This window comes from Synchytrium microbalum, assembly GCF_006535985.1.
Source record: "Synchytrium microbalum strain JEL517 chromosome Unknown SmJEL517_scf0052, whole genome shotgun sequence".
Taxonomy (NCBI): Eukaryota; Fungi; Chytridiomycota; class Chytridiomycetes; order Synchytriales; family Synchytriaceae; genus Synchytrium; species Synchytrium microbalum.
This window is the reverse complement of record NW_022158401.1, coordinates 127,700-154,544: the sequence shown is the minus strand read 5'-3', so window position 1 is coordinate 154,544 and position 26,845 is coordinate 127,700. Positions and strand designations below refer to the sequence as shown.

Here is a 26,845-nt window from a genome sequence, read left to right as displayed (position 1 = left end):
GGCACATATGTCGTCTGTGAGGATATCAAATATACCATGTAATGTGGCCAATGCGCTTCCCTAAAAAGCTAAGAATTAACAAGTGGGAGTGGTCACTGACGCAAACCGCGGATCAAACCTTGTTTTCACTGACTAGCGCCCATGACTTTTCCAGTACACTCCATAAAGATTCTGCGTTTGTCTCGCAGCACCAATTGCAAAAGTCCCCAGCACCAGAGTGCAATATAGATAGACGGCGAACGGACTCCCAAAGTCTTGATACCAACTTGAGTGCGTCTCTGTCCTTTTTCTCAAGAGTCTTTAGTAAGAGCGAGAATACTTCAGACAGAACCGCACTAACAAACGAAAGATTATGTTGGCGAAGTTCAGAGAGCTCGTCGATTCATCACAGGAACCTACGGGCGGACAACGTAATGTCTTGAAGTAATGAAATCCAAATATCTCAAAGCTTGATCCACTATTTGCAATGTTGGGAGTGTATTTAGAATAAAATGATTTCGATTGTTGGTGTGAAATGTTTAATGTTTTGGCATACACACACAGTGAACTTACTGTCGCCTTCTTCAGCTTTTGATTCGACTACTCTTGAATCTAAGTCGTCCATTTCATGGATATCCTTGACGGGAGCGGTGGCTGCCCACTGTTGAACCTCGTCGTTCACTTTCCGACGTTTTGCGAAACTGTGTGCTGGTAAACCATATTTGACACGTTCAGCAGCAGAGCGCTTCTCGGTTGCAGCTTTGGCTGTCGTCTTCTTCGTCGTTTTGGCCATATTTTGAGGTTCTTCTCTTTGCGATGCTGCAAGTGAACATATGTGAATAGCTGGAAGCTTGTGCTTGAAGTTACTGCAAACACGTACACTGGCTACACTGGCGCGTACAAAACTACTAAGGGTATATTCGTGCATACATATGTTAAGAAGTAGATACTGACATATTTGATACAGATATTTTTTGGGTGTCTGCAGACTGCGCAGATACTCTCACTTTCTAACCACATATGCTATAGAGTTCAACATGTGGGCGTTCATTGGGTTGCCAGAGTCCGTTGCATAGTTCTAATTGATTAAAGTGTTAAATGGAACTCCCAACCGGTCTGTTAACATCCAATATGCTCTTACCATGACGTACTCCTTGGCCTCATTTGACAGTCCATGCATATATATCGGACAGGATATCTGGCAAAGTGTCTTGCTCAGATTACCCTCGAGCTCTCCTAAAAGCTCAACCACCAACTCGTGTCGTACGTTTATTCGTCGTCCCTCATAAGTGGGCCTCGCTTTGGCGGAGGTTGCAGCAGATATCACTAACTCTTTGCGCCAGTACTCTCCGTTCGTCCTTTGAGCTAAATTAAAACAAGATTGTTATTCCGTGATTGTGTCTACGCGTCCTGACCAAGACTTACTGTCATCTATTTCTGCCAGATCAATCGACTTGCTCTTGTCGTTTGCGTGAGGGCCAGAATGTGAAATTCGAGTTTCGACGATCTGTACAATCTTGGCATGCAAACCTCGTACTCGATAACCACTATCTACTGCTGATATATGTAACATGAAGTGTAGCTCTTCTTTAAGCGAGAGGCATGTTTTGGGCACTATCAGGCTGTATTTTACTATGTCGGATGATGATTTGTTGGATACGGTTGTCTCAGACCAAGGTTTCAGTAACGACTCCAAGTGGAATCTAGGTATTGGGACCTCCACTGTGGTGGTCGTCGTTGTTATCTGTGATCCTGGTGTGGCCGAGAAACGTTCCAATGTGCATGTGAGGTTGTAAACTACATTTCCATTATCACCATGATATGTGCCGGGTAAATCATCAGGTATTTGACCAATGTCAAATTCAAAGGGGTGAAGGCCGACTCCAAACAAACTGTTTGCTATATCAACTACAGGAGCCGCTCTTTCTCTATCAACTGCAGATAGAAAAGGACTTGAGAAAGAAAACAGTGTGAGTTAGAGAAGACAGTTCAAGTTGATTCCCAGTCATATACAGAAAAGTATTGTTATAGGAAGCGCAAGTCTTCACATGCGATGGCGCATACCTTACGGCGGGGGATTTTTGTGCTCTTCGAGATGCAGATATCACAGCAGAGGTCATTCCTTGCTCCGTACTAGATCCTTCGTTGGAGGTTCGTCGTGGGGATATTGGCGGGAGTGCCCCTAGTGACTCGATATCACCATTCAACGAGAATGGGGGAGGATTCAAGTCGAACGGTGGCGGCGCGTCAATTGCGTATGGGAGCCCTCCACCTTGCGCCAATAAGTTCGGCGAGCCATCGACAGATCGCAGATATGGAGACGATGATCCCGATGAAGCGGATTCTGGTGAAGTTCGTTCAGCGGTTCCACCCTGTCAAGAACGTTATAGTCAGACTGTATTTCGCGAAAATACAGTCTGTTATTGAGCTTACCTCGAAGAGTACAATCTCTGTAGAAAACAGTACATCCTCTGCTTTCTTTGCACCTGACAAGCCCGACATGAGAGAGTCACGTCGCTGTAGCATTGTTTTCTCTTCTCCTACAACTTTGAGCTTCAAGCTTTTGATCCGAATAGGGACTGTGAGAGTAACGTTGACGGAGCCCACGAGCCGGGGTCCTCCTCCTCCACATCCGATGAGGCCCCACTATAAATTCAAAGGTCAATGGCGGGTTGTGAATGATCAATATAGTCGAAAGAATGAAAAACGTTTGGACGGATATAGTCGACACAGGGGGATTGTAAGGTCGATATAAAGAGCAGACTAACATTATAGGATGCACAACAATAGAAATTTGCAGCAAACGTCGTCTGTTTGGTGGTGTGCAAACTTTTTTCAAAGTCACAGAATGACACATACCAAGACATTTTGCGATCCGTCCAAGGGTTTGATCTCAATATTTACAGGTAGAGGAGTTGATTGTATTCCAGCCAACCTTGGAGAAGGAGAGCCTAATGATCTCCAGCTTGGCGACTGGGGAGCAACTTCGTTGGTGACCATTGTTGTGCTGACTGTCAAGTTTCTGTGTTTTGATGAAGGAAAGAGAGTTGAATCAGCACCATAATCAACGGCTTAATTCTTCCATGGTGCAATGTCATACCGCAAAGTGCTTATAGATGTGTTTCGATGGACGTCTCTGTAAGTTGGTAAATTGTCGTCCTTCATTTTGGCAAAGCCAGACTAGATCTAGAGCTCACAAGTCACGAAGCAACCAGGAGGACATTATTATTATTCCTTGAATCTAGTAATCCGTGTACTTTACAAGGATTTATGTTTGCGTGTACGTCGTGTTGCATACTCCAAGCATGAGCCTGTTGCTAACCTCACGGCTTTCAGAGCGGGACTCTGAGGCTGAACCACCAACCTCGCGTTGTGTAATTGTTTGTAGCATCGAGGCCAACGCATACTAGGACCTCGGGAAAATCAGCTAGAGCGCTTTGCGTCGATTCTATAAGGTTGGTTTTTATTTACTAGAAAACTACTATGAAAGACTGTACTTGTGATATGTTGAGTCCAAAATTGGATGTTTATTTCTTGATGACGTCAAAATCGGCAGGTGCTAGAGAATAAAAAGGCGTTAGCATCTTGTATCAAAAATATGCAACCTGACGAGAACAGTTTAAATGCTTACGGAACAAACTATTAAAGGAAACATGTATGTTAGTTATCAGCATGCCGTGCTTGTCATATTACATCATGTAACTTACATAGCATAACAGACGGCTGCACATTCCATCACTGAAGCAATAAATTGAATCAGGAAAGTAATTGGCAACCGAAGTATGAGTAGGACTGGGTTGACTTTGCGATCCAGATCCTGTATGAAGATACCCAGCAAGTACAAGTATACAAAGGTCACAAATGTAAAGTCCTATTCGAAAGATTTATGAGATGAGAATAATGAATTGTAATAACCATTTAACAACACATTACCTTCAAGAAACCAAACCAACGGGGAGTTCCAAAATTGTAGATAATACCAAGAGGAATTGAGGCAAGAGTACCGTACAAACATAAGATACCCAATGTCCAGAAGAAGGCCCAAATCTTTGGCAAGACCAATGGCAATCGACGAATACCAACATACCACCTCCTTCTCTGCTTCAAGAAACCAATCAAGTCCAGAGGTGATTGTTCACGAACCAATCCAGGAATCTTTCCACACATGAAGCCCTTTTCCCAAGCATGTGTTGAGAATTGGTAGTCCTCCGTCAAACTACCCAAATCCCAGGTCACAGCGTTTTCAACAAGACCATTGGTGAGCAAGAATGATCCGTGACATCCAAAAATGGGACGATGGACTATTTAACCAAATATGTTAGAACCATTAGACAACACAAAAGGACCAATTTAATATACTTACAGTATGTGTACTGAAGTTGGAAACGAGACAAGTCATCACCGACTCGAATGGCATCAGCGACAGTGAAGATCCAGTTGGTCCAGTACTTGTATTGGTTGTAGAGAATGACACCTTGACCCCAGTGATAGTCTGTTTCGTACCAGATGAAGTCCAAAATACGACGTACAGTCTCGTCATCAGTGACAGATTCTTCATCGAGATGCAATATCCAGTCATATTCGGTGTATCGCATGGTTACTCTGTACCATTCTAATGCACGAGCCTTATATTTCGAGTTTGCGGTGGTAAAGGACTTAGGGCAAGTATAACAATTAATGTTGTCGACTATTGCAAGAAGATTCGAGTGTTAGTTGACCAGGAAAGGTGGAGGAATGGTACAAAGATGGAAACGACGCATACAACAACTTACAGAAGTATGGTTCATCAGTCAATACGTGCACACGAATACAAGGATGTAGACGTTCCAAGTGTTTGTGTGAATTCCAAGACCGATACACAGCTTCTCGATTGTCACCTTTGGTAACGGTTAATATATATAAGTTATCAAGACGTCTCTTTTTGAGGTTGTCACGGGTGTAGAGGAATTTGGGTGTTCGGAAGGGCATTGTCAACCCAAAGAAACAAATTAATGTATATGGCATAGGCAAGAGCCAAGCTGTTCAAAGAAGGAGAAGGTAAGCAAATCATGCTACAGGCTTGTAAACTAGTCAAGTTCCACTTGTGGCCTACCGAGTTTCCAGTAACAACCAGTATTCCAGAGTACATCATCAAGATAGTATTGAGGCAACCAGAAGGTCATACCATATGTACCACCCAAAATAACAAGCATATTTATGAGCCACATTTCAGCGAGGAGAGCCATGACTACTTTGGTGTTTCCATGCCATTCTTTTCCAGGGCCGTGAGTCTTGTCAGCTGGATCATCTAGTAGAGCAAACGACTTTAAGGGTACGTTTGATCGCTTTTGTTCTTTTCGATTGTCGTATTCACTATCGTCCGAAGCTGAAGTCATCGAGTCGCGATAGTAACCCCGTCTTGGGACACCCATTCCACCACGATAAGCTGGACCAGCACGAGCTTCGGGAGTGTCTTCGGCGAGAGTGGCCGATGATTCGGAACCAGAGTCAGAGTAACTAGATGTATAGCTCGTCTGCTTAATTGTAAAGATTAGTATCAATGAAGAGTTCAAACAGGATAAGCTTCCCCTGAATATGCAAATGCTTAGACTAAATATGCAAATGCTTACATCTCTTCGGTTCTTGTAAGCGTAAACTACATCATCGTAGAAGGGTTGCATTGGTGGAGGACGTGGGACTGGCATTGGTGGATAACCTCCGCGTTGCATCTGCTGAGGACGAGGAGGCATTCCGTATGGATTAGCGGGCATCCCGTACTGATTCGGAGGAGGGATCATATAAGGCGGCGGTTGAGCGTGTTGACGAGCAACGGGTGGCGGTCTGTAGTTTTGAGGGATGTTTGGTGGCATTGGACGAGCACCAGGCATCCGAGGCTGTAAATGAGTGTAGGAAGGTAACAAGTTAGTAATGGGTTGTATGCGGAAGTAATTGGGGTGTGATGATTGCAATGTTGAGCGCCCAAAAGTGTTGACTCGTTGAAGACTCGTGAGTGCATGCGAGTCAAGTACGAGTAGGGCATCAACGGTTGAAAATAACGTTTTCAGATTGTAAATCAAGTACAGGGTGTACTCACCTGTTGAGCATAGTTCATCGGGGCTGGACGATACATCTGCTGTTGTTGTTGCTGGTACATTTGCTGTTGAGGAACCCCGGGCCGCTGTTGGTACATTGGCGAGACCGGCGGAGGAGCTCGACTGTTGCCGTACATGACTCTAGCACCTAGCTACCTGTTAGCTGTGGGGTGTTGTTTTTTCACTTGTTTGGGTAGTTTGGGTGGTTTAAAGCAAATGGCGGGCAAGAGGAGTTCACCAGAGAGGGTTGCAGAGGAGAGAAGTTGCGTGTCTGCCTAGTCCTGCTGAGATACTTTCTCTCTCTGCCCTCTATTATGAACTGCCCCTTGTTTTGTGAAATATGAAGTAGTTCTTTTTCCGTCTTCATAGCGGCAACTTTCCAAAGGCTGTGATTGGCTGGAACGCCAAACGCAAATGCGAAGAGGGCAAATTCTATTTCGGAATTGAGCTGCTTGGGCGTTGCATCGATCTTACTAACTTACATCGTAGCTCCTGAGATCCTTATCGTCATTGATATATCTTATCTACTAGATGTGGCATCATCATTGTCGTGCGTTTCGCGTACTAGAGTACGCGCCCAGAGTTTTCATCAACTTGCAGTCCAAGGCTTGGAGCGTTTTCTGTTCCTACTTTGTCAACTTGCTAACTTGCTCAGATCTAGAGATTCATAACTACGCCATAATGTACAGGCTATTGTAGGCCGCACGCCTTGCTTGTAAGTATCTATGACCAACTCAAAGCACACTGCCAATTGTAACCGAAGGTCGTTGCAAAAAGACTATCAAGATGTCAAGAGATACGTTCTACTAACTTACCATCTATTTTCTTAACGTCTTGCTGACTTGTAAATTTGGCACAATTCTACCAATCACTACTACTACTACTACTACTACTACTACTACTACTATATATCATCATCCTCGTCTCATTATCCTTTGATCTCTTTCTAAATACGAGCATTATTCCGTTCAACGGCACTATTACTATTGGGCATGCTGCATCATCGGTATTTGATGACTTTTACTTGAAAACAAAGGTGATGTGGTAGATGTGGTCATAGTGCTTGCATTGTTCAGGTCTTCAATCATCTCAGAAGACATGGAAGATCCAAATATCATCATACTGGCCAACATGTTGAAGGACGAGTGACGCACGGAAGAGTTATTTTGTGCTGCCTGCATTGGTTTTTGGTTGACTTGTGTGGCGTTCATGACTGATAGAGCAGTAGAATCTTTAAAGGTGTTCCTGAGCTTGTAAGATTGGCTGATGGTATAGTGTTCTTAGTTGTGAAAGTTGATAGGAAAATTCGAACGAATAAAGTTTGGCAAGTTTTGTGAGTCAACTGCAGGCGGTTTCTCCCGAACGCCATTTCAACCAAATCAAATCTAGCTCAAAATTCCCTACTAGCATACAAGATGCAATTCATTCATTCGACAGTCCTTGAGATTCAGGACCGTCGTGAAGCAATAGAGTTTGACGATGCGGCATGGTCTAGCACGAATTTTGACTCGGAACTCCTCGAGACTTGAGAATTTGAGCTAATAAATATCAGCGATTACACGTATGGGATGCTTGTCTTCTGGATTGATTTCTTCACGGGAAACTCGTAGTTCGTTCTTGGAAATCCAAAAACTCAAAACACGTTGTTGAGTAAAGATCAAGTGAGAATGATAGGTTGATACTCCAAACCGAGACACACAAAGAATAGTATTCCAAGGACTTAATTATGGCCTCTTCCTCGTTGAATGTTGTCGTTATGGAGCAATCTGAAACCGTCTCGCTTACGGCTGCCATTGCCAGGAAAAGCTTTGACAAGCAGTCACTCGTGCCCTCAGATTCACTGGTCTCATCCGCCAACAATGAAGAGTCTTCCCTGCAGGTTTACAGCTCAAACCAAATGAAATTGCTGCTAGATCATGCCCGCAAGGTCATTGTCGACATGCGAGAACATATCATGGCCATGGATCAAATAGGTGTCAATACCCATTTGACTCACTTTATTCGCAAGGAATCTTCTCCTTCACCTTATTGTTTCTATGATCTGACTGGGTCAACACTCTTTAGAACTTCGAAACCAACAAGGTGCCATGCCAACATACGATCAACTGGTCTTGAAATTAGAAAACATATTCACCCAACAACGCATCGTAAATGCTGAATCCGCTCGTCTCATGTCTGTAAACTATCTCGTCCACCTCGGCAACTTTGCCAGGAATCGTCAACTAGCGGTAACTTAGACGTGAATTCCCTACTATCAAGTTGATATTCATGTATTCTTATCACTCACTTATTTCACACTTGCAGAAAATTGTCGCAAAGGGGCGCAAGCAAGTCCTAGAATTGCAAAACACTGTCCAAGCTTTGGAAGTCAATGTCGACGAAATATCTACTGAAATGGAGGTGCAGAAAGAACAAGCCAATAGATTCGCTGAAAGCTTGAATAATACCCAAAAGCTGATGGAGAGCACCTTGGCAGAGGTTGAATACTTGTTTTTTAAAAGCAACCCATAGTAACAACTGACCTCTTCTTCCTGCTTTGACCAGTATCGTGAAGAGCTCAAGCGACAGGATGAGGAATTGAAAAAACAGCAAAAGCTGGTTGGAGTAAGCATCTTGAACTAGTAGTCCTAAAGCTCAAAAACCGAAAACAAACACTAAAATCATCGCCACTTTCAGGCAATGAATAAGACGCGCTTCAATCAGGACTTTATTGTCGATTCTGTCATATTTTTGATTTCATTGTGGGCGGTCAACACCATGGTTGTCGATTTACCTATTGCAGCTGCAACTACTGCAATTCGTGGCTCAAACAGGAGGCGAGTAGCTGTCAAACAGGGAACAAAGGTGCTATTGTTTATATTGATGATTTGGAGATTAAAGGCTCTTGCCAAGGGTTATGGACTTCACAACAGGTTTGTGCATTTGAAACAGTGTTTCAACAAAACTGCCATTAACTTGACTTCAACCTAGTGTCGGAGCATTTGTGCCGTATGTTTTTAGCATTTTATTCCAGCTGCATCAGGGAGCTACGTGGACAGCCCAAACTCTCTCCTATCCCTTTCAGCCACGAACCACTACTGTTGTTACGGTGCGATAGAACATCGGACCACTCATATTTGTACGCCACATAGTTTGTCAATAGTTTTGAAATACTGCATTGTAATATTATGAAACATTTCTCATTGCATTCGAAAGTTACAAATGCGGATGGACTTAACTTTTGTCTATATATTTACCGGAGTACACTTACGAAAAAATTCCCTTCTGAGTGAGCATGCGACGTTTATCTTCAGGAAGTGATGCCCAGATCGGTTCTAATACTGGAGAGCCTACCGCAGCAATCATTGATTTTAACAATGCTGCCATGCGAGACGATAGCTCATCAGACACTAACTCTTCTACCGTCAATGCATGCGCAAAGATACCAATCAAACGAGGGATATTTGCATTGCTTTGCCCAAGAATCACACCATTGTTGCTAAACACAATGATAATGAGTAAATACAGTAGTTTCGCACATCACTTGAAGACAACAGTTGTGTCCAAAACACAACAAAAAGACAAATTAAATGAAATTTACTTTCCGACTTCATATAAGAAATGATGCACATACCTTTCAATGAGCTCTATCAGGTATTCATACACGAATGGTGCTTCTTGTTGGTCCTCAATCACTGGCAGGACAAGCAACCATGCTCCAAGAACAGGATTGACATCAAAGGAAGAACCATAATATTTACATATCTTTCCGACAGCAGAGATGGCATTCTCGGTTGGCAAGACCTATTCGATCAATGGCTTTTACATCGGAATTTACAAAACAATTAACTACATTCTCTTACGTTCTCCTCAGACCTTGCATCAGGTATATTGACCAGTGCAAACAAGTTGGGGATGGCAGCTGGAGAATGTCCAAAATCGGGGGTTAGACTTTGATACATTCACACATGCACTCAAAAGTGAAACAGAACTTACCGGTGCAGAGGGGAGCAAAACTAGGACCTCCGTGTTGCGCAGCTTGGCCGACACCATAAGCGGCTGCTTGTCGAACTTCTACAGACGTATCTTGCAGGCTGCGTACAAGAACCTCCCAGAAGCGGTTGTGATAAGAGAACGATATAGGACCCATATATTCAATCACATCGTCCCATGCACAAACTGCAAACTGACGAGCAGCTTCACTGGAACTCGTCTAGTACAAACTGTGTGAGATTGAGCAGTATCAAGTGAACTCAGAACCTCACGTACCTGATATTCTTGCAATATTGGTATAAGGAGCCCCTCGAAACATGGCAAGTAAGCAGCGCCGTGTAATTTGATAACCATCTGAAGTGACTTGGAAAACTAGGGAAAGGACGTAGAAGAGTGAGGTGAGCAACACCTCACCTTTGAGCAACACCAACACTTTTGACTGCACAGATCTCGCACAAACACTCACCTCGCTCAGTAAAGAATCGTCATCTTCTTGGCTCTCAGCTAGCCCTTCTTCGTCTTCAGCATCAAAGTCCTCGTCCTTTCTGGCACCTAAGAAGGAAAATTTCTTAAATGTTAGTGTCGCAAGAGGTGTTTACAACTCTTGCATCATTTGATATTAACGACTCAGTGGTGTTGTAAGTTTCCGCAGTGGCTTAACAAGAGCCTCGGTATTGCAAAACTCTGATATTTTTCCATCATCATGGCCATTGGGCGATTTTCAACAGGGCCTCTCGCTTTTAGTACTTACGTGCATTTTCAGCAATTCGTTTGAAATGTTCTTGCAATTCACTCTTTAGAGTTTGTGTGTAACTTTCGAGCATTTGCGGACTGAGACAATTAGGACCTAGACATTCGATACACTAGGTTGTCAAAAAGTGTGAGAGAGTCAGTACAACAACTTAAACTCATAAAACATTTCAGAAAAACCAACCTCTGTAAAGGTAACATAAAACTGACACAGGAATGATGGATCAATTTCTTGATTGATAACTTCCATCAAATTCGTGCTGACATTGTCCCAATGAGCACTAACTCGTGCTGGGGCTGTAAGAAAACAAATTTGCTTTATCAATCAATTATCCTCGCAAGTTCAAACGGAAGCAGATCTCACCTGCATTGGCCTTTCTCATTGATTCAAAAAGTTGTGGAATAACAGCTGCTGATGCGAGACGTACACCATCATGGAAGTAAAATTTTAGTAACGGAATCACAATAGATAGTATTGTGTCGACATAACGATCAAATTCTGCTCCGAGCTCTCGAGCATAGCACATGACCATTTCGACCGCTGTGCATTTTTCTTCTAGCAAGTCTGTCTTGATACCGATCCTCTGAAGTGCAGTGATAGAAAAACGGTGAGCAAAAACGCATTCAATTGATACATCTCAACACATTCGCAACTAGCACATTGAGCCTACCTGGCCTTCTACTTCAACAAATTGCCAATTGTCTCCGTCTTCAAACTTTTCAAGGATCTCTTCTTCAGCTAAACAATTAAGCATTTTCTATGAGAAATGATACCATCCACCGAATGCATAAGTCCTTACTTTCACAAACGGCAAAGTCTGGCTTGATTTGAGCACTTTTTAGTAGAGGTGGCATAACAATATCTAAGTACGGTGCAAAGTCATGTCCTAAAGTTTTACATATTCTAGCCCAAGCTGCCAAAAGATATGAGCTTTGTGGGTCGTCTTGTTCCGTGATTCCAGCTTGAGTAGTCTTCAACAAATCGATGAGTTCTGCTGCATTGGGCGCAAACATGTCCTTTCCGACTGCCAATGCTATTTGAAAAGATGTTGGCAAAATCACAAAAAAATAGAGACTTGAAAGGGAGCAGATTGAGGATTTTAGAATTTAACATACCGATGAGAGAGGCACATTCCATTGCCTTTCCTCTCAGCAAGCGCAACTCTTTTTGAGTAGCTTGTCGCAATGCGCCGATGAGTAATGGCATGATGGCTCCATAATACTTTATAAACTTGTCACCAGCCGAGTCGGCGACAGTTGCAATGCTAGTGATGGCTTGTTCTTGCAAGTACATTTTGTCCGTGTTCAGCAGGACCAACAGACGTTGAAATATTCCATCCAAGTATGGCTCCAGATGTTGCTTTTCGGCATCTTCGGTAAAGTTTACCAAAGCACAAGCAGCATGAGCTTGAACACGAGGAAATTGGACATCTTCCATGGCTGCTAATAAAGCTGGAACGACCAAAGCGTGATAGGTTTCTTGAACCGTTGGCTAAACGCAAAGAAGATGTCGAATGAGGAAATTGTAATAGTGCAGGAAACTTGAAAATGGCATGAGCCCTCACAGCAAAATCAGTTGACATTTGACCTAGGGTATTGCATGCAGCGTATCGTACACGTGGGTGTGGATCACGTATGTATGGAGCAACAAGTCTAACATTTCCGCAAAAAAAGAATCAGACTTGTACAACCTTGTTCTACGTGAAAAGCAAGAACTGACGTACGATAAGACGTTTGCAAGTTCTGGCTCGATGATCTTGATGCATCCTTCACCGATGGAAGATATGGCCATGAGTGCTGAGTACCTCTTTTGCCATTCAGGAGAGCTAATCATTTTTGGAATCAAACTGAAGGTTATGGGAACGACAGTCTTGCCACCTTGAAGGTGACATGAAAGGAGTGTGAGCTTGCTCAATCTGGCGTGGTGCTGCATTTATTCTCAGCAAACAGAATGCGGCGCCTACCAATGCATCGTGCCAGACGATCCATGGCTTGTTCTCCGACCATACAAAAGTCTTCATTATCCATATCTTCAAGCTGCAATTTTGACGTATTTTGATATTAGATCGCGGAAGTTTCACGTGGGAACTCCAAACCGAACATCTTACATCTGTGGTTGTATACCATTCTTGATCATCATCGACATCGGCCATCCATTCCAATAGTTGGGGTATAATGGTTTTGGCAAACGAGTCTTGCTTTCGCATCATAGCAGATGCACTTTCTGCTAGTGTCAGTAGTAATTCGAGAGCTGTATGTCTAGTACCTATGGAGAGATCAAAGCATTAGTAGCTGTCACAAGAGCTCTTTCGGAACCGTTTTGAACTTTACCAGCTTCTAAAGTGGTTGTTGACATTATTTGAATCATGTAGGGCACCAGTCGTGGCATAACGGGGCGGAGTGTCTTTGGGTAAAATTCGGCCAGATCAATGAAATACGAGAGTGACTCCATGACTTGTGTTTCAGCCTTGGCTTCTAAAGCACTATGCATGGCCTGCGATGGAGACAAATCGTCAATCGGAAGAAGGTAACAACAGATTGCGATAATTACGTACAGATAATGCGGTAGGGATCAATGAGCTAGCAGCTTGTCTACTTTCAGCATTGGTATCGAGGAGGTAACTCACATAAGCTTTGAATGCAGTCATTTGTACCTAAGATTGAAGGTTGAGCAAGGGAAAAGAGACGATTAAATTCTCGTAGAGAAGAGCTCACGTCAACGTTGGGATCTTGGAAGGCAGTTTGGAAGACATTCTTGACAGCCTCGACTTCTTGACTCGTGATGAGGCCAGGAACAGCAGCCAATATTCGCATTGCACTTTCACGATGATCAGCAGTGGGTGCACGAGTGCATTGATAGACGGCCTCGATCAATTCACCCCATACCACTGATTTGAAAGCGATGAAGAATGAATGAGTAACTTTGGTCTGATACGAAGCCGGGAAAGCAATATTTTATGGTTTTAACAGTCATCAGTCCAATGAGTGATCAGGGACTTACATGACTTGAGAAGCATGTATTTCACGATTTCGGCGATGGTGTCACAGACCTTTCGTCTGACGGAAGCCTCTTGTTCTTCGGCAAGCGAGCGCAACAATTCCGTCTTGACATAGGAAGTGACTTGATCACCTACGGTCAACCAGTAGGCGAGACTATCTTGACTGATGACAGGCGATCTCAAGGCACATCGTCGTAATATAATAGCAGCGAATGAACGCATCTAGATCCATAAGGAAAGGTTAAGAGTGAGGATTGGCAGACATGGAGTGTCAATGTCTTTCAAAGATTTGTAGCAGAGTGATTGAAAGCAACAATGTGAAGAGTATGAAATCATAAACAAGACCAACTTGCGCCATGAATGAGACATACAGTAGGATCAGGATGTGAGCGCAATATGTTTGCGAGGCCAGAGAGCAAGAGACCTGGTTGAGCATGGAGCCAGTTGTTGTTTAGTTCATCTTCAGTGGCAGCCCGTTGCTTGTTGTCTACTTCTGCGACGAGTTTGTTGAGGACTTGGACCAACTGCGAGAGGATCTCTGGCGACAATGCTTGTTCAATCATATGGATGTTTGCCATGATGTGAGGATTTCAACTATGTGGAATATACAAAATAATGATTAGAATGATAAGGTGGATTGTGAATGTGCCGTACAGCAGAAAAACAAGCAGTAGCGAGAACCTACTTTTTTTTCTGCAGTTGAGCAAATGGTTTTAATACGACCGTTCTCGTTAACTGAAGTGAAGGATATAATTGGCAGTCTTTTGGAAAATGAAGTTGGATACCGTATTGAGATATTCGCTGCTGATGTCTCTTAGATCTCAACGGAGCGAAGCAACAAGTAGCTAGCCTACTGAAAAAAATCTAATACAAACGAACATACAAGACGAAGATAACTGTCAAGTACACTAAGTGGACAAGATGAATTTGATTTGACTACGCGAAAATACGCGTATTCAGTAAGTAGCATCGCAGCATCTACAAACATGGAGCACGTTGGTTTTGCTCACAAACTCCTGTGAACTGCTGTCAGCCAGGACTGTCAATTTGGAGCAGATCAGATCAGTTTCACGGCACGTCACAGCGGCACGCCTAGTCATCTGCTCTGAAAACTCGGAATATCAAGTTTGGCTTCTGATCGCATCCTTTTGTTGCAGACGACATTCTCATCTCCTCTTTTGTCAGAATTTCCAACAAATGTCGGTGGATGACAATGAGCTGCTGGTAGATGACAAGACTGCAACCACTACATCGCCAGATTCCCGCGATTCTGCATCCCTGTCCTTGGAGGAAATACGACGTTTGACTGACATTGACCAAATTCGCTCCCAGCTGCGAATTCTAAACCAAGAAGAGAGCACCGTAGACAGCCAACTAGATGATTTCTTACGCAACCAGTCCGATGTACAAAATACTCTGGAAACTTTGGAATCTCTAAGGTAGTCATCCAACAAACCAACGAGGCTCATTTGCTCGTTGATGACCTGATGATCTTCCGCCATGGCTACCTTCTTGATTTCCATCTAAACCATATATTTACAGGCCTCAAGTCGGTCTGGTACGTGGAGATGTCGGTCAACTATTGGACATTGTCGCTGCTGCCTCGGTACTGGCTGAACGAATCAGTGGAAGTGTCAGACGTCTGGACTTGGAACAGGCAAGTTACCGATTATTTCTTGTCAACCTGTGTGCTCAATTTTGACATTCAATCTAGTCAAGAGTCAAAGAAACTGTTCAGCTGGTTCAGGACATTCAAGAACTAAAGGCAAGGCAACCCAACCTGTCAGATACGTCCACCAAACTAATATTTCGTCTCTTTGTGTGTATGTAGAGATGTGCAGTGGGAGTGCAACAAGCTCTCAAAGTCAAAGACTATGACGCCGCAGCCAGACACATACATAAATACCTACAATTCGACTCTCAGGTCATTAAAACTGTATCTGAAGGAGTTGGCAGTCATGACGAAGCTGTACCTGAAGACTCGCCCATTCATACCCTTAAAGTCGCCCAAACCACATTGCTGAAAACAATCAGTGACGAATTCGACTCGTCCGTTCAATCCAACAACGACGAAGGCATATCCCGCTTCTTCAAACTGTTTCCACTAGTAGGAGGGGGTGACTTGGGCCTGGATAAATATTCAGCCTATTTGTGTGGAATTATATCTCGCAGGTGCCAAGATGCCATGGCAGGTGCCGCGTCTCAATGTATGTATGTCTTTCTTTTTGATTCTCAATCCGGTTTTATGGAACTAAATCATCGCCGCGGTTCTTATAATATTCAATCATTAGCCCCAAACGTCTATTCTGAAATGCTCAAAGTGCTGTTTGAAACAATTGCAATGTTGGTCGACAAGCAGGAATCTCATGTTGAAACTCTGTACGGACCTGGTAGAATGCTCCGAGTATTACAACGCTTGCAAAGAGAAGCAGATGTCCAAAGTGTCATTATATTGGACTCATTTGCCGAAAATCGCCAAGTGTCACGCAAGGTACGTTATAATGGTATCCTTGTTGCAGTCTCAATACTACCCGTGTTCCTAAAAAGCGGAATCATTGTTGAAATCCTTTTCAACTAGTTGGGTGAAGTGAAACAAGCGTATGATGCCGTCGCAAATTGGAAGTCTTCCACAGCTCCAAGAAAGGAAATCGCTTTGGAAACAAGAGAACTGGACATTATTCTGTCAGAGTTGGCATCCATAAGTCAGCGTGCTCAACTGTTTAATCAATTTCTGCATGCTCGTGCCAAAGTACGGATGCATTTCATTGTTGTTCGCTCGTTCCCCTGTTAATGTTATTTTGTTACTATGCAGGAATACTCTGAGAGTGGACAGGACTCGACTAAACAGACTACACCAGCCAACGACGGATTAGCCCATGTTAGCAAACTTGATCAACGAGTCCAGGAATTGATGGGAGGATATGTATTGTTTGAAGAATTCTTTATCGTCAAGAGCATCGAAAAGGTAGGTGGCATCCATACGTTTTTATCCTTTGATTTCCTTGACTATTCCAATACTTTTCTTCCTGTAGGCCCTCAAGATTGACCAATACGACTCGAATAATCTCATTACGAGTTGCGTCGATGATGTCTTTTACGTCCTCAAAAACTGCACAATTAGATGTCTATCGTCTCTAGATGTAGACATTCTCTGTGCACTGATAAATTCATTGGGACGGATTGTCGAAGTCCACTATATGTCAGTGTTTCAGAAAAAGCTATCCTCCGCTTTTTCAAATACCGAAACCAAGGACTCAAAAATCAGCTTTATGGTCCTGTTGAACAATATTGATGTCAGCCAGGAGTATCTCTTGAAGTTGTCGCGAGATATAGAAGAGGCGTCTATGAGAACATTCTCATCAAAACCAGATTCGACCCGTGCAAAAATCATGTCATGTTTGACCTCGTTAAATGAGTACTCTGGGCGCTTTGGCCAGGTGTTGAAGGTAGGTCCTATTGCATGATTTCAATAATGTTTTCATGGTTAGGACTCTAACGGCTCAGGCTTTGCCCTCATTCAGACGAAATTGACCTCGATTCATCCCTTCATTTTAGACTTGGCTTGATAATCTGTTTGGACAGACTGTCAAGCCTCGCATACGGCCTCTCCTGCAGGACGCCTATAAGGATGTGCGATATGTCCTGTCTGAAGAGGAATTCTTTGAACAAGAATCCGGTGATTACTTTGTACAGCGGTTTGTGAGATCATTTGATGCTCTGATTGACCTCTACCAAGTAAGAAATCATCTCGTTGATCGTCGGTATCTCGAACTTATGGATTCTTAAAAAAACGCAGAAATCATATACCGAAAACAATTACAATCAGACCATGGCTTATATAGTAGACTTTCTGGCGAAAGATTGGGAGCGACTCCTCTGGAGCAATCATCGCTTCAACCAGGTATAGTAAACGAGTCTCTTGACATTTGAACTCCTTGCTGACTTTACTCTCGTTGTGTTGTGTATGCTACGAACAGTATGGTGCATTGCGACTGGACAAGGACTTGAGAGCCATTACAGCTTATCTATCATCGAAAACTCAATGGACTTCCCGAGACAAGTTTGCAAGATTGAATCAAATGTGTATGCTCCTCAATTTGGACAATGTATGAGCTCAAACCGCTTTGTGAATAAGAGCCACCAACACATTGACTGACCGTGGACCTTGTATTTAGGTGAATGAGGTGGGAAGCATATGGGGCAACAAGGCCGGTCCTATTACATGGAGATTAACAGGGCCAGAGGTGAGAAAAGCCCTTGCGTTGAGAGTAGACTTTGCAAGTGATGATATAGGCAATCTGAAACTCTAAATGGATTTGTTCTTCCAAATTATTACATGAATGTATATATAAGAGCACGAAACAAACAGGGTTTGTTCATGACGCTGGTTGTTTTGGACGCATCTATCAAACGTGTCATAAAGAGGGAACAGGCACTCGAGGAAATAGGGTGATCGTGTTTATTTCGAGACACGGTCGCATTTGATGCTAGTGTCCCGAACTGGCATGCGGCAGAGGGCGTCGCGGTTTCTTAGATGGTTTCATTTTCATTCGACACTCCACACCAAGCAAAACCAACCATTCATCAGATCACGGCTCGACAGAAATGTTTCCATGACTCCACATGCATGATATTTATAATCGCACCGCCCACACAGCGTCGCCACGGGCCTTCCCTCCTACTTCTGGTTCAAGCAAACTTGTGCAGTTGTCTTCATTTAGCATCAGCACTAGCAAGGCCGGCAAGACCTCAGCAGCCAGCCAATTGCACTCCAATTTTTCACCTCCTCGCCCGACACGAACACCTAGTACGAACACGTTACATGGTCAGAACAACAAAATCAAACCAACCACAGCAACTGTAGTTGCTTCTCGGAATAAACCATCATCAGTTAGCTCGACTACTGGAATACTAATAGAAATTCCATCTCCCCCACTCCCAAGGACGTTTATATCTCCTGCATCGTCAAAGGTTTCCCTCATTCGAGCTGCTCGATACTCGCCACAAGTAGTCCCTGCACTCCCCTCTGCAGTTTCAGCACCACCACCAGCAGTATCGCTATCATCGACACCAAAGCCTATAGTAGTCAAGGCCAAGACACCACCCTCAAAATCCAATAGCGTCCACGAAAATTTAGTCGCATCACCACAACAACAGCAGTCGTCTCTTGACAGTATCTGGGAAGCGATCATGCAAAGATTTGGTGTAGTTAGTGCATCGTCTGCAGAACTGGTTGGTCTTCGCAACCTTGGAAATACATGTTTCATGGCTTCAATCATACAATGTTTGAACGGTATAACTCCTCTAGTTGGTCTGTTTTTGTGTAAGTGTGCCTCGCATGTAACGGAATCGACGTCCATACATGTCGTTTCATCACATCCCGTCAATTCGTACGTCTGACATTTTATTCCAACGCAGCTGGGGGATACAAACGACATATCAACAGGGACAATCCATTGGGTAGTAAAGGATTGGTTACGGATTCCTTTGCTGACCTTGTAAACACACTCTGGACTAGTAAAGAAAAGGTTGCGGCGCCATCTCGGTTCAAGGTAATCTTACTACTTAGTTGAAAACTACAAACCATCTGACATTTCAAAAAACTAGTCGACGATATCTAGCTTTGCTCCACAGTTTCAAGGCTACGAGCAGCACGATGCTCAAGAATTCCTGGCCTTTTTACTGGATGCCATTCACGAAGATTTGAATGACGCACGCAAAGGACGACAATCCATAGTTAAAGACGAGGAAGACGATGAGAGTCTCCCGGATGAGGTTTTGTCGTCGCGAGCTTGGGAACGATATCTGCGTCGCAATAGATCCTATATTGTGGACCTTTTTCAAGGGCAATCCAGATCACAGCTTAAGTGCAAGACATGCAAGCAGGTACTGTCATATTGAACGTTGCATCACGAATTCTTTTTAACACGGTGTTCGTTTAGACGTCCACCACGTACGAAGCAACAATGTATCTATCGCTCCCAGTACCATCGCGGCCGTTTAGCACAAAACCTGTTACTCTGGACGACTGCCTGACCAAGTTCCATGAGGAAGAGAATCTTGACGGAAGCGATTGCTGGTTTTGTAGCAAGTGTAAACAAAAGAGATCAGCCACGAAAAAACTTTCAATCCAGAAACTTCCATCGGTGTTGCTGGTTCACCTGAAACGGTTTAGCTTTCAAGGTCCGTTTGGAAGCAAGGTCGACACAGTCGTTGACTTCCCATTAGAGTAGGCCAATCCAAAAACAGTATGATATCTCAATGCAGCTACTAACTCTTTATTTCCCAGGAACCTAAACCTAACGAAATACACTCAGAGGGTTGATCAAGCCCCAATATATGACCTTGTCGCGGTTTCTTGTCATCAAGGATCGCTATCTGGAGGACATTACACTGCGTTGGTGAAGAGGAAGAGGGAGAAGAGCGAGGACTGGTATTTGTTTGACGATGCAAGAGTATCGAAAGTGGATCCAGCATCAATAGTGTCACGTTCTGCTTATATTCTATTCTATTTAAGAAGGCCGAACAAGGCGTCACTGTGAATATATGAATAAACCCCCTTTCTTCTGTCATGTACTTCACTTTATCTCCTGTCGCATTCTGCAATTGTTTTTTCAAACTCAGCGAAGTCCAAATTAAGCATCAAAGTTTTGTATCAGTCACGATGTCTGCAGCAAGGATGCTTACTAGAGGATATGCAACAGCAGTAAAGAAGAGCCAGTTAACCATTGGCTTGATCTCTGGAGACGGGATTGGTCGTGAAGTCATTCCAGTACGGTTTTTGCGAAATTCTACTATTCCGTTTAGCTCTGTATGGAATACGCTTTCTAATCCATTTCTAATAGGCAGCTGCTCAAGTTATAGAAATCATCTCTCCTGGCAAGTTCAAGTTCATCAACCTGGAAGCTGGATTTGAGCTGTTTCAAAAGACTGGAGTAGCACTGCCCGAAGAGACCATCAACCGTATACAAACCGAATGCGATGGAGCGTTATTTGGAGCTGTCAGGTGCAATTTGGAATACTCAAACTGTTGAAAGCAGCGACACCCAACAACTCACTAAAAATACTGTTAGCTCACCATCAAAAAAAGTCGAAGGTTACTCATCACCTATCGTTGCTCTACGAAAAAAGCTAGATTTGTATGCAAACGTAAGGCCTGTTGCATCGCCAGCTGTGCATGTTGGCAAGTCTATTCGAGCAATTGACATGGTCATTGTCCGCGAAAACACGGAATGTTTGGTAAGCTACATGTGGCACAACCATTTAATCTTGATCCAGAATCCTAAAGTTTCTCAATCCTTCTAGTATGTCAAATCAGAGAGAATAGATCCTCAACCTGGCCCAAATGGTGGCAAAGTCGCTTGGGCTGATCGCAAAATCTCAGAATATGCTTCCCGCAGAATTGCTACAGTTGCCTTCATATTGGCTCAACAACGTGGCAAAATTCGCAGTCAGTTAGCAAAAGGCGCTTCGATTCCTCGTCCCAAAGTGACTGTCGTTCATAAAGCCAATGTCTTGAGCGTGACGGACGGTCTCTTTAGAGAAACATGTCTGGAAGTCGCCAAAGAAGACAGGTTTAAAGATGTTGATGTAGAAGAACAAATTGTTGACTCTATGGTGTATGTACACGATATCCATTTTCTGCGTTCGACTGGTCTAAGATTGTTTGATCTGTTTAGGTATCGCCTCTTCCGTGAACCTCAAGTATTTGATGTTGTCGTAGCTCCCAACCTATATGGTGACATCATAAGTGATGGTGCAGCCGCTCTAGTCGGAAGTTTGGGTTTGGTAGCAAGTGCAAACATGGGTGACAAGTTCACAATGGGCGAACCAGGTTTGTTTCTACTTATATTTCACTCTCATCAAGATTTCATGTCTAAGTCACTCCGGCTTTTTCCAGTACATGGTAGTGCACCTGATATTGCTGGTAAAGGGATTGCCAACCCCATCGCTTCAATAAGGTCAGCAGCTTTATTATTGGAAAACCTCGGCATGGGAGCAGAATCTGCCCGAATTCAAAAAGCAGTCGACAAGGTGTTGACAATGGACGTTAAAACGATGACACCTGATTTGGGAGGGTCTGGAACCACAAAATCAGTCACGCAAGCCGTCATCAACGAATTGAATAAGTAAAAAGATTTGTATGTGTATTTTGCATTTGATACAGAAGGAAAGACACTAATATGAGGATTTTGCTCAAATCGTCGTTGCGCTATTCTTCCTTCGAAGTAGAGAGAGATTCACAGCGCTTGAGTGGAATTTTTCCGATTGCCAAGCTCCTAAGCAATGTATGAGCAGCTGTAGTGTGGTTATTCAGCTTTCCATAAAAGCTATGGGTAGCATCTCGTCCAATAAGAGATGAGATGTACTTGGGACCACCTGTTTTCGAGGAAAATCACGGTTAGGTTCTATTCATAGATCCTTGATGCAAAGGTCATTCATGAACCAATCTCACTAACCTGGATGTTCATGCTTGAAGGAGCTGACGTCAATGACAAATCCATCAATTACAAATAATTCACGACCGTCTTCACGACAAGATTGTACTTGGTCCATGGTGAAGATGTCCATATCTCTTTCGGGCATACCCCAAGTCTGAAATAGATAATTCTTTAGAAATCAAAGTATTCGTACCGTGAATTGGGAAAAGCAGAATTTACCACTGCTTTTCGGCGTTCTTCAATAAGATGTTCCAAAACGTGAATTCGTTCACGTTCAATTTCTTCATCCGTTGCCGTATGAAGATTGTATGTCAATCCGAAATAGCTTAAGAGGAAGATGACCCATTTAGTGGGGTCGTATTGATACCACTTTATCCCGTTACGAACATCTTTGGGGAATGAATGACTAATTGAAACGGATGGTTAAACCCTCAGGGACGAGTATGTAACCAATTGATTACGAATTACTGGTAGTTGTGGTATCCTTCACCCATGGTGATGAGTGCAAGTAACAGTCCACCTATCAAGCCCAAATGTGAGCAAGAGAAACGCCTTGTCAAATTGAATGATCGATGTACCTCTTGCTGTACAATCTAGGGAGAATTCCTGTTCTCCAAGTGCATGAGCAAGAGAGTTGATGCAAAAGGTTGCCTAGATGTTGAGAATTTAGTTCACGACAGTCAACAACGTTGTTACCAGGCAAAAAATACATACATGCCAAACAAAGATGGTCTTGACAAAACCAGCATAGAGTAATGCTGTCACCCATGACTCTTTCCAACAAAATGTAGCAATGAGTGTAGGGATAACGAGCGATGAGATCATTGCCAGCAATGGAAAGTGTTTATGTTGAAAGACCACAACCGGGTCACTCTGAAGATCGCTTTGATCGACGAGCTTGATTCGGTCATAATGTGGTTTTTCGAATATCCAGCCAATATGAGAGAAGAGGAATCCTCTCTGTAACGGAAGATAACAGGTTGGATTTTCGTTTTGGCACACATGTCATTTTCTGCCCAACGTACCTTTGCATTGTATGGATCGAAATCAGTATCTGTGTATCGATGATGCAACCTGTGCCTGAGCGCCCACCACTTGATACTGCCTGAAAAAAGTAACAATTGTGTTGGAAACGTGTTCTGGGTTTTTGTTTTGACAATCTGACATCGTTTTGACCAGCGAATCGAGGCGATTACAATGACAATGCTTGCCTTGAAAGGCCATCGTTCCCATGCACGCAACAATAATGCGAACAGGCAAGACCTATGTAACAATTTACGTTGCTGTGAGTAGGGAAAATCTAGACAAGACGCAAATGGGGGAAACTCTGGACACCGGAATCCAATGTGCGTCTGCAGCAGTTCAACAAGTGCAATTAGCTGAATTTTCACTTACAGCATCAAAAGCTCGGTGACTCCACAACCTGTCAAACGAGTTCATTATTAGTCAACGATTAAAGTGCTTCGAAAGTCAAGGGAGGAGGCATGAGTCGAGGGAGATTCTCAACTGAATGTCTACTTGCGTAGACAGATCTAGATCTGATACCTATGATATCCAAATCTATCGACAGAAAAAACGGGTGGTTTGAGTTTGACGCAAATTTTGACGAGTTGATAATTGTTGCATGAAGGAGCAGTAAGGAGATGCGTACGTGATTCCAAAAGTAGATAGAATGAATAAACCAAATCCAAGTAGAGAAGTTTGCCACATTGGCGTCACGAAAGCGAATGCCCAGAGTGAAATGATGTGAGCAACGATCACACCAATGGCGTTTACCATCCAGGGCTGTTGCTTGCTGGCATCTTTGGCGTCTGCCATAGAATCAGAAGAAGCCATTCTCTAAATCTGTATCAGTGGATGTTTGCGTGAGATCTATATGCCGGCGGAATAAAGTCAAGTTTTTTCATAAATTTGCTTGTTTGATGAAAGAGGTCGATGATGTCTCTGCGCAAGCTTCTGACAAGAACTGTAGGCATCTCAAACTTACTTTTCCCCTGAGTCTCCCTGTTGTCGAAATTAAGCTTTGAGTGCGTGTGTTTAGGATTGAGGAGGCTTTTCTGATTTGAAAAAGTCAAAACCCTCCAAACGTCAACACATTGCGGTGATTCTAGTTGGACGGTCGACCAGCGCAGCATCAGCTTCAGTATCATTGCCAATTGCTACCTGAATCACGTAAGTCCATTAAATCTCGTTCTCTTTCCGCGCAGAAACTTGAAATCGCTCTTCATTGCAGAGCTCTGAAATTCAATCGCACTAACGACCATTACTATCAATTTTAGAATGGACCTTACATCGCTTGCAGAACCAGCTATCGACAGAGGTCTTTTACCAGACATTTTGCTTCGACGCGGAATCAGGCATCTACTCGCAACCAGAGCTCAAGAGCTTGATGGCTTGAGTGTCGAGGATCAGGATGAGCGAAAGATGCAGGTCGTTGCTTCTCTTCGCAAATCCGAAATCGCAATCAGAACTGATGGTACCTGTTGCTTCCCTTCCATTCAATCAACAAATCTGATCGCTGCATACTGGTGTTGACTCAAATACCATACCTAGCTGCCAACGAGCAACATTACGAAGTACCTACGGATTTCTTCATTCATTCTTTGGGTCCAAATCTAAAGTACTCTTGCGCCTTATTCAAATCTTCTACAAGTAATGCACATGTTGGACGTCAAGCTTTGAAACAGAACGTGATAAACTGATACCCACCTCCCCATAGCAACTCTTGAGCAAGCGGAGATCGCCATGTTGGACCTGTACATGCAAAGAGCAGGAATGGTGGACGGCATGACCCTCTTGGATCTCGGATGTGGCAAGTATACAACCTCAAACACACAAGAATGCTTTCCAACCCTTTGGATTGACAGGTTGGGGCAGTGTATCCCTTTACGTCGCATCTCGCTTCCCGAACTCGAAAGTTCTGGGATTGAGCAACTCGTCAACTCAACGAATGCATATACTTGCTCAAGCCAAATCTAGAGGCCTATCGAACGTCGAAATCATTACAGCTGACATTAATACCTTCACTGATTTCGGTCCTGGAAAGCGCCAGTTTGACAGGATTATCAGCATTGAAATGTTTGAGCACATGAAGAATTATGAGGCCTTGTTTGACAAGGTACCATTTGCCCTCAGTTGTAACCCACGTCATAAGTACTGATAATGCCCATTTGACAAGGTATCCTCTTGGCTTACTCCATCGAGCGGCAGACTGTTTGTCCACGTATTCTGCCACAAGAACCAGCCATATCATTTCGAAACGGATGAAAAGAACTCATGGATGGCAAAGTATTTTTTCACTGGCGGTACCATGCCTTCTTTAGATCTATTTTGCTTCTTTCAGAAATCCGTGAGTGAATTTCGCGTACTTGAAGTTATAGCCCTAGTTTTGAATATTCACGCTTATCTCACTGTTTTTAGCTCGAATTGGTTGAGAGGTTAGTACACTGAAGACGTTGGATGATTTCTGTCTTTGCCGTTAACGCGACATCGACTAATTCAAGTTTTCATTATAAGATGGAGCGTCAACGGCCAAAATTACGCAAAGACTTGTGAAGCCTGGCTGGTGAATCAAGATAACAATAAGGAAGCAATTCTCAAAGTTTTCAAGGACACTTACGAAACGGATGAACTGGTAAGAATATAATCCATTATGTCTTGACATTTTGACGTGGGATTTCAAGGTATTTTTTGTCTCAGGCTTACGCTTGGTTCCAACGCTGGCGAGTTGTAAGTTCTCCACGTCTATTCTGTTTACAGATGCGTTTTTTTGATGCATTCAATCCAGCTGACTAGTCCTTTCCCTTAGTTCTACATTGCTTGTGCCGAGTTATTCAATTATGACAATGGAAGAGAGTGGTTTGTCGCACATTATCTATTTCAACCAAAGGCTTGAGCAATGCACAAGAAAACGTTGGAATCATTTTACAACACATACACAAACATCAACTCCAGAACTTGCTGTGGGGTTAAGCTGGCGCGTTTTGATCTTACACACGTCTTATACACACTGGAAACAAGAAGTCTAATCCAACGGTCGATTGTTCGTCGCTCTTGATGAATTTCAACATTCATTTTATCCCACACTACTGATACAAGCTACGTTTTTATCTTTTTGAAATTGCTTTTTTTGTAATTCGTTTTTCCTAGCAAGGTTGACAGATGAGAAAAGACAGATTAGTGGAGAACATCCACATCAAAAAAGCCAATGGCTCTTGAATTCTTACAGGTTGTTTGGGCTTTTGAAATCTCCATTCTCCAACAGAGGTTGTTGTCAGTTGAAGGCTCCTGCAGCGTGACCTTTTGCAGCCCTGGCGTTGCCTACAACATTGCAGTATGTTAGATTCCCAGTACCTCTTCAGTCTCTTGTTGATGATCTCGAGTCTCTCTATACACGATGATCTCGAGTCTCTTATACACGACAAGTTTTGGCATCTCAAACGAGATTTTACTGACCATTGTCAATGGTGTCCAATCCACGTTTGGCAATTTTCTGTTCGCAAGGGCTTAGCAAGGAAATCCATTCGAGTGTTCTGTTCAGGCGCGATGGAAGCGACGGTAAATGTGTCTTACCTGGCCATTGTCAACAGTGTCCAATCCACGTTTGGCAATTTTCTAGTGCAAAAGGGTTGAG

General features: G+C 43.3%; 8 protein-coding genes across 8 annotated transcripts; 5 read left to right on the top strand and 3 right to left on the bottom strand.

The window, feature by feature from the left end:
* Window positions 1-3,506: 3,506 nt before the first annotated feature.
* On the bottom strand, window positions 3,507-6,187 carry SmJEL517_g05577 (uncharacterized protein; the record flags this gene model as incomplete). Its single annotated transcript, XM_031171503.1, has 9 exons — window positions 3,507-3,538; window positions 3,611-3,618; window positions 3,687-3,850; window positions 3,913-4,280; window positions 4,343-4,666; window positions 4,752-4,997; window positions 5,072-5,492; window positions 5,589-5,852; window positions 6,053-6,187. The coding sequence occupies 9 exons, from the start codon at window positions 6,185-6,187 to the stop codon at window positions 3,507-3,509; spliced, it is 1,962 nt and encodes a 653-aa protein (XP_031022520.1).
* A 1,589-nt stretch (window positions 6,188-7,776) lies between these two features.
* SmJEL517_g05576 (uncharacterized protein) lies at window positions 7,777-9,147 on the top strand (the record flags this gene model as incomplete). The annotated part of the gene is made up of 6 exons (XM_031171502.1): window positions 7,777-8,023; window positions 8,115-8,278; window positions 8,355-8,528; window positions 8,595-8,654; window positions 8,727-8,962; window positions 9,021-9,147. 6 exons carry the CDS (start codon window positions 7,777-7,779, stop codon window positions 9,145-9,147), a joined length of 1,008 nt encoding a protein of 335 aa, XP_031022519.1.
* Window positions 9,148-9,296: 149 nt separating this feature from the next.
* Window positions 9,297-14,349, bottom strand: SmJEL517_g05575 (uncharacterized protein; the record flags this gene model as incomplete). Its single annotated transcript, XM_031171501.1, has 21 exons — window positions 9,297-9,528; window positions 9,664-9,833; window positions 9,893-9,951; window positions 10,026-10,242; window positions 10,299-10,394; window positions 10,489-10,574; window positions 10,774-10,885; window positions 10,957-11,069; window positions 11,137-11,356; window positions 11,444-11,511; window positions 11,573-11,806; window positions 11,889-12,264; window positions 12,338-12,425; window positions 12,497-12,650; window positions 12,737-12,809; window positions 12,881-13,038; window positions 13,104-13,266; window positions 13,328-13,426; window positions 13,488-13,660; window positions 13,774-13,993; window positions 14,143-14,349. The coding sequence occupies 21 exons, from the start codon at window positions 14,347-14,349 to the stop codon at window positions 9,297-9,299; spliced, it is 3,318 nt and encodes a 1,105-aa protein (XP_031022518.1).
* Window positions 14,350-14,968: 619 nt separating this feature from the next.
* Window positions 14,969-18,081, top strand: SmJEL517_g05574 (uncharacterized protein; the record flags this gene model as incomplete). Its single annotated transcript, XM_031171500.1, has 12 exons — window positions 14,969-15,210; window positions 15,314-15,404; window positions 15,486-15,512; window positions 15,603-15,978; window positions 16,063-16,262; window positions 16,350-16,520; window positions 16,584-16,736; window positions 16,804-17,217; window positions 17,327-17,506; window positions 17,568-17,672; window positions 17,749-17,877; window positions 17,947-18,081. The coding sequence occupies 12 exons, from the start codon at window positions 14,969-14,971 to the stop codon at window positions 18,079-18,081; spliced, it is 2,223 nt and encodes a 740-aa protein (XP_031022517.1).
* A 313-nt stretch (window positions 18,082-18,394) lies between these two features.
* SmJEL517_g05573 (uncharacterized protein) lies at window positions 18,395-20,313 on the top strand (the record flags this gene model as incomplete). The annotated part of the gene is made up of 5 exons (XM_031171499.1): window positions 18,395-19,094; window positions 19,190-19,323; window positions 19,379-19,546; window positions 19,714-20,000; window positions 20,061-20,313. 5 exons carry the CDS (start codon window positions 18,395-18,397, stop codon window positions 20,311-20,313), a joined length of 1,542 nt encoding a protein of 513 aa, XP_031022524.1.
* Window positions 20,314-20,435: 122 nt separating this feature from the next.
* On the top strand, window positions 20,436-21,904 carry SmJEL517_g05572 (uncharacterized protein; the record flags this gene model as incomplete). Its single annotated transcript, XM_031171498.1, has 6 exons — window positions 20,436-20,543; window positions 20,617-20,777; window positions 20,845-21,010; window positions 21,077-21,390; window positions 21,451-21,605; window positions 21,672-21,904. 6 exons carry the CDS (start codon window positions 20,436-20,438, stop codon window positions 21,902-21,904), a joined length of 1,137 nt encoding a protein of 378 aa, XP_031022523.1.
* Window positions 21,905-21,983: 79 nt separating this feature from the next.
* On the bottom strand, window positions 21,984-24,048 carry SmJEL517_g05571 (uncharacterized protein; the record flags this gene model as incomplete). The annotated part of the gene is made up of 8 exons (XM_031171497.1): window positions 21,984-22,150; window positions 22,231-22,366; window positions 22,432-22,618; window positions 22,681-22,732; window positions 22,791-22,863; window positions 22,927-23,172; window positions 23,238-23,317; window positions 23,976-24,048. The coding sequence occupies 8 exons, from the start codon at window positions 24,046-24,048 to the stop codon at window positions 21,984-21,986; spliced, it is 1,014 nt and encodes a 337-aa protein (XP_031022522.1).
* Window positions 24,049-24,492: 444 nt separating this feature from the next.
* SmJEL517_g05570 (uncharacterized protein) lies at window positions 24,493-26,107 on the top strand (the record flags this gene model as incomplete). Its single annotated transcript, XM_031171496.1, has 9 exons — window positions 24,493-24,688; window positions 24,766-24,864; window positions 24,932-25,021; window positions 25,080-25,330; window positions 25,391-25,561; window positions 25,633-25,649; window positions 25,729-25,846; window positions 25,912-25,941; window positions 26,021-26,107. The coding sequence occupies 9 exons, from the start codon at window positions 24,493-24,495 to the stop codon at window positions 26,105-26,107; spliced, it is 1,059 nt and encodes a 352-aa protein (XP_031022521.1).
* Between the last annotated feature and the right edge of the window lie 738 nt (window positions 26,108-26,845).